The following is a 13,821-nucleotide window of genomic DNA, read 5'->3' on the forward strand; positions in this document are numbered from 1 at the left end:
CACATTGTGTCGTAAAATGGTCCACGGGAGGGACATCAAACCCAGAGTTTGTGAGTTTTTATTGGGGCCACTTTTAAAAAGAGAATGAGAATAATTTCACTTTTCCCGTGTGAGGAGCTGCTGAGATTGAGGTGAGATGATGGAGGGAGGGGAATATTTTTGCTTTTGCAGCTCCTTCTCACCTCTCCTGAAGGTGCTGACTCAAGTCCCACTCCAGAGACTCAAGCACTTAATCCAGGCCGACACTCCCGGTGCAGTACTGAGGGAGTGCTGCACTGTCGGAGGGTCAGTCCTGAGGGAGTGCTGCACTGTCGGAGGGTCAGTACTGAGGGAGTGCTGCACTGTCGGAGGGTCAGTACTGAGGGAGTGCTGCACTGTCGGAGGGTCAGTACTGAGGGAGTGCTGCACTGTCGGAGGGTCAGTACTGAGGGAGTGCTGCACTGTCAGAGGGTCAGTACTGAGGGAGCGCTGCACTGTCGGAGGGTCAGTACTGAGGGAGTGCTGCACTGTCGGAGGGTCAGTCCTGAGGGAGTGCTGCACTGTCGGAGGGTCAGTCCTGAGGGAGTGCTGCACTGTCGGAGGGTCAGTACTGAGGGAGTGCTGCACTGTCGGAGGGTCAGTACTGAGGGAGTGCTGCACTGTCGGAGGGTCAGTACTGAGGGAGTGCTGCACTGTTGGAGGTGCCGTTTTTCGGATGAGATGTTAAACCGAGACCCCGTCTGCCCTCTCAGGTTGATATCGATGATTCCATGGCACTATTTTTAAGAAGAGCAGGGGAGTTCTCCCCGGTGTCCTGGGGCCAATATTTATCCCTCAACCAACATTATGAAAAAACAGATTATCTGGTCATTTATCTCATTGCTGTTTGTGGGATCTTGCTCTGCGCAAATTGGCTGCCGCGTTTCCTGCATTACAACAGTGACTACACTTCAATAAAGTATTTCATTGGCTGTAAACGCTTTGGGACGTCCTGAGGATGCGAAAGGCCCAAAGCTGCTCAAACAAAGTCCTCCACAGAGAGAGCCAATAGAAAGTGTTTGAATGGGAACCTCGATTCCTTGTCATTGAATTGAAGGGCTGGTGACTCTCACATTTTAAAATTAAACAAAGCTGTTTCACTTTAATCCTCACTCCAGCCAATAGGTGACCCGGCTCCGTCACACTCACTGGTTCTCAGTGTCTGCAGTTATTGGTTTATATTAAAACTAATAAAAGGCGGTAACCATTGATTCTGGGCAGTGTGGTCCTGATGATCAGGGATCCAGAGTCTAGATCTGGTGTTGTCTGAAAGGATCTTTCGATTGTCTGTAATTTCTGAATGTTGCAGTAAATCAGTGCGTTTATAATCAGATAATGAATAATATCCTTAATCCCTCAAACTCCAGTGTGTTCTGTTTAATCAGTGAGCTTTTCAATAGAGGCCGAGATTTAACGGGAAAATCCCATCACAAGATTTATTTTTATCTCGATCAGAATCCTGGGAGTTGAGTTGAAATCTTCATCTCATCGAAATCGAGATAAAGTCTCAAATCCAGGCACTCGGATTGGATTAGTCAGAGTGCGGGGATTGGCTGTTAATGGGCAGTGTGAGTCTGAGGATTGGGCTCGAAGGTCAGGAGCAGAACCTGGTCCAAAATCCATTGATTTTATTTCTCTCCCAACAGGGAGCTGATGTCAGAAGGAGGAGATGATCAATGGGAGAGAGAGTCTTGTCAGGACACAGTCATCACATTGGGTCCCAGTACTGACTGATCAGTGAATAAAGACAACTGTCTGACACAGAGAACAGCTGGGGGGAAAACAGCTGGAATTCAAACACCTGGAACATCTGCAAACACAGCCGGAGAAAACAGCTGGAACCATAACACCTGCACATCTGCAAACACTGTTGTGGAAAAACAGCTGGAATCCTAACACCTGACACATCCGCAAACACAGCTGAGCAAAACAGCTGGAACCCCAACATCTGGAATATCTGCAAACACCGCTGGGGAAAAACATCTGGAATCAGTGTCCAGTCAAAGTCGGATCGTCACAGAACGTTCACACCAGACCTCAGAGTGGAGACCCCCCTGAATCACCCCCAGACGGACCGAGATCACCCCCTCTCTGAGCGAGGGTCCAGTTGGAGCAGAGACCCCCCTGAATCACCCCCAGACAGACCGAGATCACCCCCTCTCTGAGCGGGGTCCAGTCGGAACGATGCGTCTGTCCGGTTTGTTGCCCCTTCAGGCCCTTTGGACAGCCCTGTCTGTCTCCACACAGCACTTCCCATCCTGGGGTCACTACGACCTGTGTAAGACTCAGATTCACTGGGACCAGGGGAGGAGTTGGGATTACATGGCCTGCCAGCCCGAGGCGGAGCTGGTCAGCAGGTTCCTGAGGGTGAGGTTGAATCCCCCCAACAGTACGTGTGGAGAGACCCCGGAGATGTACTGCACGCTGGTGAGTAGAAGCCTTTCACACCCAGTCTCTGTTGTGTGTCACGCTGGGAATGGACGGTCACTGAATGGCCTTTATCAAAGTGAGTCATAACATAGAATTACATTGAATGTACAGCACAGAAACAGGCCATTCGGCCCAACTGGTCTATACTGGTGTTTATGCTCCACACGAGCCTCCTCCCACCCGACTTCATCTCACCCTATCAGCATATCCTTCTATTCCTTTCTCCCTCGTGTTTATCGAGCTTCCCCTTAAATCCATCGACACTATTCACCTCAACCTCTCCTTGTGGGAGTGAGTTCCACATTCTCACCACTCTCTGGGTGAAGAAGTTTCTCCTGAATTCCCTATTGGATTTATTAGTGACGATCTTATATTTATGGCCCCGAGCAGGTGAATATGTCCAATTGTGTCTCTGAACACTGTCCAATATCTCCAGTGGGGGAATATGTCCAATTATATTTCTGGACACCACTGATTTATTATAATGTTCTGTCTCTCTGGGGCTGCTGGGAGACTTGTCATTTTCTGAAGATCTAATTTAGCCCAAAAGGCAACAGACTCGATCCCGATTGGCTTTGCTGTAATCTCCCCGAGTCTGACAATCTGATCTGATTGGGTTTCCGTACGATATAAACTGTCCTGTAATGAAGTCATTGAGATGTAAATTCAGGACTGTTTCTAAACATTAATTATCCTCTCGTTGAGTTAATCATCTCCTCAGGACAACTGGTTCCTTCATCATTGTTAGAGGGAAACTACTGAATTAATAATCCGTCATATGTTTCACCAATAATTAAAACTGTATAATTTATTGCAGAACATGTAGTTTATCAAAGGGAATTATTCTCCAGGTCAATTAGTAATCTGTTACAACAATAATACGACTCTTTGAGGTAAATCTTACACCAGTCCCATATTCCACGAGTCCGGTCTCACTGGGTCCGGGCAGTGTTTCACACACAGTGACACCCGGTCCGGTCTCACTGGGCCCGGACAGTGTTTCACACACAGTGACACCCGGTCCGGTCTCACTGGGCCCGGACAGTGTTTCACACACAGTGACACCCGGTCCGGTCTCACTGGGCCCGGGCAGTGTTTCACACACAGTGACACCCGGTCCGGTCTCACTGGGCCCGGACAGTGTTTCACACACAGTGACACCCGGTCCGGTCTCACTGGGTCCGGACAGTGTTTCACACACAGTGACACCCGGTCCGGTCTCACTGGGTCCGGACAGTGTTTCACACACAGTGACACCCGGTCCGGTCTCACTGGGCCCGGACAGTGTTTCACACACAGTGACACCCGGTCCGGTCTCACTGGGCCCGGACAGTGTTTCACACACAGTGACACCCGGTCCGGTCTCACTGGGCCCGGGCAGTGTTTCACACACAGTGACACCCGGTCCGGTCTCACTGGGCCCGGGCAGTGTTTCACACACAGTGACACCCGGTCCGGTCTCACTGGGCCCGGACAGTGTTTCACACACAGTGACACCCGGTCCGGTCTCACTGGGCCCGGACAGTGTTTCACACACAGTGACACCCGGTCCGGTCTCACTGGGTCCGGGCAGTGTTTCACACACAGTGACACCCGGTCCGGTCTCACTGGGCCCGGACAGTGTTTCACACACAGTGACACCCGGTCCGGTCTCACTGGGCCCGGACAGTGTTTCACACACAGTGACACCCGGTCCGGTCTCACTGGGCCCGGGCAGTGTTTCACACACAGTGACACCCGGTCCGGTCTCACTGGGCCCGGACAGTGTTTCACACACAGTGACACCCGGTCCGGTCTCACTGGGCCCGGGCAGTGTTTCACACACAGTGACACCCGGTCCGGTCTCACTGGGTCCGGGCAGTGTTTCACACACAGTGACACCCGGTCCGGTCTCACCGGGCCCGGACAGTGTTTCACACACAGTGACACCCGGTCCGGTCTCACTGGGTCCGGGCAGTGTTTCACACACAGTGACACTCGGTCCGGTCTCACCGGGCCCGGACAGTGTTTCACACACAGTGACACTCGGTCCGGTCTCACCGGGCCCGGACAGTGTTTCACACACAGTGACACCCGGTCCGATCTCACCGGGCCCGGGCAGTGTTTCACACACAGTGACACCCGGTCCGGTCTCACTGGGCCCGGGCAGTGTTTCACACACAGTGACACCCGGTCCGGTCTCACTGGGCCCGGGCAGTGTTTCACACACAGTGACACCCGGTCCGGTCTCACTGGGTCCGGACAGTGTTTCACACACAGTGACACCCGGTCCGGTCTCACTGGGTCCGGGCAGTGTTTCACACACAGTGACACCCGGTCCGGTCTCACTGGGTCCGGACAGTGTTTCACACACAGTGACACCCGGTCCGGTCTCACTTGGCCCGGACAGTGTTTCACACACAGTGACACCCGGTCCGGTCTCACTGGGCCCGGACAGTGTTTCACACACAGTGACACCCGGTCCGGTCTCACTTGGCCCGGACAGTGTTTCACACACAGTGACACCCGGTCCGGTCTCACTGGGCCCGGACAGTGTTTCACACACAGTGACACCCGGTCCGGTCTCACTGGGCCCGGACAGTGTTTCACACACAGTGACACCCGGTCCGGTCTCACTGGGCCCGGACAGTGTTTCACACACAGTGACACCCGGTCCGGTCTCACTGGGTCCGGACAGTGTTTCACACACAGTGACACCCGGTCCGGTCTCACTGGGCCCGGGCAGTGTTTCACACACAGTGACACCCGGTCCGGTCTCACTGGGTCCGGACAGTGTTTCACACACAGTGACACCCGGTCCGGTCTCACTGGGCCCGGGCAGTGTTTCACACACAGTGACACCCGGTCCGGTCTCACTGGGCCCGGACAGTGTTTCACACACAGTGACACCCGGTCCGGTCTCACTGGGTCCGGGCAGTGTTTCACACACAGTGACACCCGGTCCGGTCTCACTGGGTCCGGACAGTGTTTCACACACAGTGACACCCGGTCCGGTCTCACTGGGTCCGGGCAGTGTTTCACACACAGTGACACCCGGTCCGGTCTCACTGGGTCCGGACAGTGTTTCACACACAGTGACACCCGGTCCGGTCTCACTGGGCCCGGGCAGTGTTTCACACACAGTGACACCCGGTCCGGTCTCACTGGGCCCGGGCAGTGTTTCACACACAGTGACACCCGGTCCGGTCTCACTGGGTCCGGGCAGTGTTTCACACACAGTGACACCCGGTCCGGTCTCACTGGGTCCGGGCAGTGTTTCACACACAGTGACACCCGGTCCGGTCTCACTGGGCCCGGGCAGTGTTTCACACACAGTGACACCCGGTCCGGTCTCACTGGGCCCGGGCAGTGTTTCACACACAGTGACACCCGGTCCGGTCTCACTGGGTCCGGGCAGTGTTTAACACACAGTGACACCCGGTCCGGTCTCACTGGGCCCGGACAGTGTTTCACACACAGTGACACCCGGTCCGGTCTCACTGGGCCCGGACAGTGTTTCACACACAGTGACACCCGGTCCGGTCTCACTGGGTCCGGGCAGTGCTTCACACACAGTGACACCCGGTCCGGTCTCACTGGGTCCGGGCAGTGTTTCACACACAGTGACACCCGGTCCGGTCTCACTGGGCCCGGGCAGTGTTTCACACACAGTGACACCCGGTCCGGTCTCACTGGGCCCGGGCAGTGTTTCACACACAGTGACACCCGGTCCGGTCTCACTGGGCCCGGACAGTGTTTCACACACAGTGACACCCGGTCCGGTCTCACTGGGTCCGGACAGTGTTTCACACACAGTGTCACCCGGTCCGGTCTCACTGGGTCCGGACAGTGTTTCACACACAGTGTCACCCGGTCCGGTCTCACTGGGCCCGGACAGTGTTTCACACACAGTGACACCCGGTCCGGTCTCACTGGGTCCGGACAGTGTTTCACACACAGTGTCACCCGGTCCGGTCTCACTGGGCCCGGACAGTGTTTCACACACAGTGACACCCGGTCCGGTCTCACTGGGCCCGGGCAGTGTTTCACACACAGTGACACCCGGTCCGGTCTCACTGGGTCCGGACAGTGTTTCACACACAGTGACACCCGGTCCGGTCTCACTGGGCCCGGGCAGTGTTTCACACACAGTGACACCCGGTCCGGTCTCACTGGGCCCGGACAGTGTTTCACACACAGTGACACCCGGTCCGGTCTCACTGGGCCCGGGCAGTGTTTCACACACAGTGACACCCGGTCCGGTCTCACTGGGCCCGGGCAGTGTTTCACACACAGTGACACCCGGTCCGGTCTCACTGGGTCCGGGCAGTGTTTCACACACAGTGACACCCGGTCCGGTCTCACTGGGTCCGGGCAGTGTTTCACACACAGTGACACCCGGTCCGGTCTCACCGGGCCCGGGCAGTGTTTCACACTCAGTGACACCCGGTCCGGTCTCACCGGGCCCGGGCAGTGTTTCACACGCAGTGACACCCGGTCCGGTCTCACCGGGCCCGGACAGTGTTTCACACACAGTGACACCCGGTCCGGTCTCACCGGGCCCGGACAGTGTTTCACACACAGTGACACCCGGTCCGGTCTCACTGGGTCCGGACAGTGTTTCACACACAGTGACACCCGGTCCGGTCTCACTGGGTCCGGGCAGTGTTTCACACACAGTGACACCCGGTCCGGTCTCACTGGGCCCGGGCAGTGTTTCACACACAGTGACACCCGGTCCGGTCTCACCGGGCCCGGACAGTGTTTCACACACAGTGACACCCGGTCCGGTCTCACCGGGCCCGGGCAGTGTTTCACACACAGTGACACCCGGTCCGGTCTCACTGGGTCCGGACAGTGTTTCACACACAGTGACACCCGGTCCGGTCTCACTGGGTCCGGGCAGTGTTTCACACACAGTGACACCCGGTCCGGTCTCACTGGGTCCGGGCAGTGTTTCACACACAGTGACACCCGGTCCGGTCTCACTGGGTCCGGGCAGTGTTTCACACACAGTGACACCCGGTCCGGTCTCACTGGGTCCGGGCAGTGTTTCACACACAGTGACACCCGGTCCGGTCTCACTGGGTCCGGGCAGTGTTTCACACACAGTGACACCCGGTCCGGTCTCACTGGGTCCGGGCAGTGTTTCACACACAGTGACACCCGGTCCGGTCTCACTGGGTCCGGGCAGTGTTTCACACACAGTGACACCCGGTCCGGTCTCACTGGGCCCGGACAGTGTTTCACACACAGTGACACCCAGTCCGGTCTCACTGGGCCCGGGCAGTGTTTCACACACAGTGACACCCGGTCCGGTCTCACTGGGTCCGTGCAGTGTTTCACACACAGTGACACCCGGTCCGGTCTCACTGGGTCCGGGCAGTGTTTCACACACAGTGACACCCGGTCCGGTCTCACTGGGTCCGGGCAGTGTTTCACACACAGTGACACCCGGTCCGGTCTCACTGGGCCCGGGCAGTGTTTCACACACAGTGACACCCGGTCCGGTCTCACTGGGTCCGGGCAGTGTTTCACACACAGTGACACCCGGTCCGGTCTCACTGGGTCCGGGCAGTGTTTCACACACAGTGACACCCGGTCCGGTCTCACTGGGTCCGGGCAGTGTTTCACACACAGTGACACCCGGTCCGGTCTCACTGGGCCCGGGCAGTGTTTCACACACAGTGACACCCGGTCCGGTCTCACTGGGCCCGGGCAGTGTTTCACACACAGTGACACCCGGTCCGGTCTCACTGGGTCCGGGCAGTGTTTCACACACAGTGACACCCGGTCCGGTCTCACTGGGTCCGGGCAGTGTTTCACACACAGTGACACCCGGTCCGGTCTCACTGGGCCCGGACAGTGTTTCACACACAGTGACACCCGGTCCGGTCTCACTGGGCCCGGGCAGTGTTTCACACACAGTGACACCCGGTCCGGTCTCACCGGGCCCGGGCAGTGTTTCACACACAGTGACACCCGGTCCGGTCTCACCGGGCCCGGGCAGTGTTTCACACACAGTGACACCCGGTCCGGTCTCACCGGGCCCGGGCAGTGTTTCACACACAGTGACACCCGGTCCGGTCTCACCGGGTCCGGGCAGTGTTTCACACACAGTGACACCCGGTCCGGTCTCACTGGGCCCGGGCAGTGTTTCACACACAGTGACACCCGGTCCGGTCTCACTGGGCCCGGACAGTGTTTCACACACAGTGACACCCGGTCCGGTCTCACTGGGCCCGGGCAGTGTTTCACACACAGTGACACCCGGTCCGGTCTCACTGGGTCCGGGCAGTGTTTCACACACAGTGACACCCGGTCCGGTCTCACTGGGCCCGGGCAGTGTTTCACACACAGTGACACCCGGTCCGGTCTCACTGGGTCCGGACAGTGTTTCACACACAGTGACACCCGGTCCGGTCTCACTGGGTCCGGGCAGTGTTTCACACACAGTGACACCCGGTCCGGTCTCACTGGGCCCGGACAGTGTTTCACACACAGTGACACCCGGTCCGGTCTCACTGGGCCCGGACAGTGTTTCACACACAGTGACACCCGGTCCGGTCTCACTGGGCCCGGACAGTGTTTCACACACAGTGACACCCGGTCCGGTCTCACTGGGTCCGGACAGTGTTTCACACACAGTGACACCCGGTCCGGTCTCACTGGGCCCGGACAGTGTTTCACACACAGTGACACCCGGTCCGGTCTCACTGGGTCCGGGCAGTGTTTCACACACAGTGACACCCGGTCCGGTCTCACTGGGTCCGGACAGTGTTTCACACACAGTGACACCCGGTCCGGTCTCACTGGGTCCGGACAGTGTTTCACACACAGTGACACCCGGTCCGGTCTCACTGGGTCCGGGCAGTGTTTCACACACAGTGACACCCGGTCCGGTCTCACCGGGCCCGGGCAGTGTTTCACACACAGTGACACCCGGTCCGGTCTCACCGGGCCCGGGCAGTGTTTCACACACAGTGACACCCGGTCCGGTCTCACCGGGTCCGGGCAGTGTTTCACACACAGTGACACCCGGTCCGGTCTCACTGGGCCCGGACAGTGTTTCACACACAGTGACACCCGGTCCGGTCTCACTGGGCCCGGGCAGTGTTTCACACACAGTGACACCCGGTCCGGTCTCACTGGGCCCGGGCAGTGTTTCACACACAGTGACACCCGGTCCGGTCTCACTGGGCCCGGACAGTGTTTCACACACAGTGACACCCGGTCCGGTCTCACTGGGTCCGGGCAGTGTTTCACACACAGTGACACCCGGTCCGGTCTCACTGGGCCCGGACAGTGTTTCACACACAGTGACACCCGGTCCGGTCTCACTGGGCCCGGACAGTGTTTCACACACAGTGACACCCGGTCCGGTCTCACTGGGCCCGGGCAGTGTTTCACACACAGTGACACCCGGTCCGGTCTCACTGGGCCCGGACAGTGTTTCACACACAGTGACACCCGGTCCGGTCTCACTGGGCCCGGGCAGTGTTTCACACACAGTGACACCCGGTCCGGTCTCACTGGGTCCGGGCAGTGTTTCACACACAGTGACACCCGGTCCGGTCTCACCGGGCCCGGACAGTGTTTCACACACAGTGACACCCGGTCCGGTCTCACCGGGCCCGGACAGTGTTTCACACACAGTGACACCCGGTCCGGTCTCACCGGGTCCGGACAGTGTTTCACACACAGTGACACCCGGTCCGATCTCACCGGGCCCGGGCAGTGTTTCACACACAGTGACACCCGGTCCGGTCTCACTGGGCCCGGGCAGTGTTTCACACACAGTGACACCCGGTCCGGTCTCACTGGGCCCGGGCAGTGTTTCACACACAGTGACACCCGGTCCGGTCTCACTGGGTCCGGACAGTGTTTCACACACAGTGACACCCGGTCCGGTCTCACTGGGTCCGGGCAGTGTTTCACACACAGTGACACCCGGTCCGGTCTCACTGGGTCCGGACAGTGTTTCACACACAGTGACACCCGGTCCGGTCTCACTGGGTCCGGACAGTGTTTCACACACAGTGTCACCCGGTCCGGTCTCACTGGGTCCGGACAGTGTTTCACACACAGTGTCACCCGGTCCGGTCTCACTGGGCCCGGACAGTGTTTCACACACAGTGACACCCGGTCCGGTCTCACTGGGTCCGGACAGTGTTTCACACACAGTGTCACCCGGTCCGGTCTCACTGGGCCCGGACAGTGTTTCACACACAGTGACACCCGGTCCGGTCTCACTGGGCCCGGGCAGTGTTTCACACACAGTGACACCCGGTCCGGTCTCACTGGGTCCGGACAGTGTTTCACACACAGTGACACCCGGTCCGGTCTCACTGGGCCCGGGCAGTGTTTCACACACAGTGACACCCGGTCCGGTCTCACTGGGCCCGGACAGTGTTTCACACACAGTGACACCCGGTCCGGTCTCACTGGGCCCGGGCAGTGTTTCACACACAGTGACACCCGGTCCGGTCTCACTGGGCCCGGGCAGTGTTTCACACACAGTGACACCCGGTCCGGTCTCACTGGGTCCGGGCAGTGTTTCACACACAGTGACACCCGGTCCGGTCTCACTGGGTCCGGGCAGTGTTTCACACACAGTGACACCCGGTCCGGTCTCACCGGGCCCGGGCAGTGTTTCACACTCAGTGACACCCGGTCCGGTCTCACCGGGCCCGGACAGTGTTTCACACACAGTGACACCCGGTCCGGTCTCACCGGGCCCGGACAGTGTTTCACACACAGTGACACCCGGTCCGGTCTCACCGGGCCCGGACAGTGTTTCACACACAGTGACACCCGGTCCGGTCTCACTGGGTCCGGACAGTGTTTCACACACAGTGACACCCGGTCCGGTCTCACTGGGTCCGGGCAGTGTTTCACACACAGTGACACCCGGTCCGGTCTCACTGGGCCCGGGCAGTGTTTCACACACAGTGACACCCGGTCCGGTCTCACCGGGCCCGGGCAGTGTTTCACACACAGTGACACCCGGTCCGGTCTCACCGGGCCCGGACAGTGTTTCACACACAGTGACACCCGGTCCGGTCTCACTGGGCCCGGGCAGTGTTTCACACACAGTGACACCCGGTCCGGTCTCACTGGGTCCGGGCAGTGTTTCACACACAGTGACACCCGGTCCGGTCTCACTGGGTCCGGGCAGTGTTTCACACACAGTGACACCCGGTCCGGTCTCACTGGGTCCGGGCAGTGTTTCACACACAGTGACACCCGGTCCGGTCTCACTGGGCCCGGGCAGTGTTTCACACACAGTGACACCCGGTCCGGTCTCACTGGGCCCGGGCAGTGTTTCACACACAGTGACACCCGGTCCGGTCTCACTGGGTCCGGGCAGTGTTTCACACACAGTGACACCCGGTCCGGTCTCACTGGGTCCGGGCAGTGTTTCACACACAGTGACACCCGGTCCGGTCTCACTGGGCCCGGACAGTGTTTCACACACAGTGACACCCGGTCCGGTCTCACTGGGCCCGGGCAGTGTTTCACACACAGTGACACCCGGTCCGGTCTCACTGGGCCCGGGCAGTGTTTCACACACAGTGACACCCGGTCCGGTCTCACCGGGCCCGGGCAGTGTTTCACACACAGTGACACCCGGTCCGGTCTCACCGGGTCCGGGCAGTGTTTCACACACAGTGACACCCGGTCCGGTCTCACTGGGCCCGGGCAGTGTTTCACACACAGTGACACCCGGTCCGGTCTCACTGGGCCCGGACAGTGTTTCACACACAGTGACACCCGGTCCGGTCTCACTGGGCCCGGGCAGTGTTTCACACACAGTGACACCCGGTCCGGTCTCACTGGGTCCGGGCAGTGTTTCACACACAGTGACACCCGGTCCGGTCTCACTGGGTCCGGGCAGTGTTTCACACACAGTGACACCCGGTCCGGTCTCACTGGGCCCGGACAGTGTTTCACACACAGTGACACCCGGTCCGGTCTCACTGGGCCCGGGCAGTGTTTCACACACAGTGACACCCGGTCCGGTCTCACCGGGCCCGGGCAGTGTTTCACACACAGTGACACCCGGTCCGGTCTCACCGGGCCCGGGCAGTGTTTCACACACAGTGACACCCGGTCCGGTCTCACCGGGCCCGGGCAGTGTTTCACACACAGTGACACCCGGTCCGGTCTCACCGGGCCCGGGCAGTGTTTCACACACAGTGACACCCGGTCCGGTCTCACTGGGTCCGGGCAGTGTTTCACACACAGTGACACCCGGTCCGGTCTCACTGGGCCCGGGCAGTGTTTCACACACAGTGACACCCGGTCCGGTCTCACTGGGCCCGGACAGTGTTTCACACACAGTGACACCCGGTCCGGTCTCACTGGGCCCGGGCAGTGTTTCACACACAGTGACACCCGGTCCGGTCTCACTGGGTCCGGACAGTGTTTCACACACAGTGACACCCGGTCCGGTCTCACTGGGTCCGGGCAGTGTTTCACACACAGTGACACCCGGTCCGGTCTCACTGGGCCCGGACAGTGTTTCACACACAGTGACACCCGGTCCGGTCTCACTGGGCCCGGACAGTGTTTCACACACAGTGACACCCGGTCCGGTCTCACTGGGCCCGGACAGTGTTTCACACACAGTGACACCCGGTCCGGTCTCACTGGGTCCGGACAGTGTTTCACACACAGTGACACCCGGTCCGGTCTCACTGGGCCCGGACAGTGTTTCACACACAGTGACACCCGGTCCGGTCTCACTGGGTCCGGGCAGTGTTTCACACACAGTGACACCCGGTCCGGTCTCACTGGGTCCGGACAGTGTTTCACACACAGTGACACCCGGTCCGGTCTCACTGGGTCCGGACAGTGTTTCACACACAGTGACACCCGGTCCGGTCTCACTGGGTCCGGGCAGTGTTTCACACACAGTGACACCCGGTCCGGTCTCACCGGGCCCGGGCAGTGTTTCACACACAGTGACACCCGGTCCGGTCTCACCGGGCCCGGGCAGTGTTTCACACACAGTGACACCCGGTCCGGTCTCACTGGGTCCGGGCAGTGTTTCACACACAGTGACACCCGGTCCGGTCTCACTGGGTCCGGACAGTGTTTCACACACAGTGACACCCGGTCCGGTCTCACTGGGCCCGGGCAGTGTTTCACACACAGTGACACCCGGTCCGGTCTCACTGGGTCCGGACAGTGTTTCACACACAGTGACACCCGGTCCGGTCTCACTGGGTCCGGACAGTGTTTCACACACAGTGACACCCGGTCCGGTCTCACTGGGCCCGGGCAGTGTTTCACACACAGTGACACCCGGTCCGGTCTCACTGGGTCCGGACAGTGTTTCACACACAGTGACACCCGGTCCGGTCTCACTGGGTCCGGGCAGTGTTTCAC

The 13,821-nt window shown here is 59.4% G+C and overlaps 1 protein-coding gene across 3 annotated transcripts in view; it reads left to right on the forward strand.

The window, feature by feature from the left end:
* Window positions 1-2,202: 2,202 nt before the first annotated feature.
* The window catches only part of LOC137309971 (netrin-G1-like), a 63,647-nt gene continuing 52,028 nt past the window's right edge, over window positions 2,203-13,821 (forward strand). For all 3 annotated transcript variants that reach the window (XM_067977973.1, XM_067977974.1, XM_067977972.1), the window contains exon 1: window positions 2,203-2,445. In XM_067977973.1, the coding sequence (XP_067834074.1) occupies window positions 2,203-2,445 (243 nt within the window). The remainder of the gene's footprint in view (window positions 2,446-13,821) is intronic.

The sequence above is a fragment of the Heptranchias perlo genome, unplaced genomic scaffold (assembly GCF_035084215.1).
Source record: "Heptranchias perlo isolate sHepPer1 unplaced genomic scaffold, sHepPer1.hap1 HAP1_SCAFFOLD_198, whole genome shotgun sequence".
Taxonomy (NCBI): Eukaryota; Metazoa; Chordata; class Chondrichthyes; order Hexanchiformes; family Hexanchidae; genus Heptranchias; species Heptranchias perlo.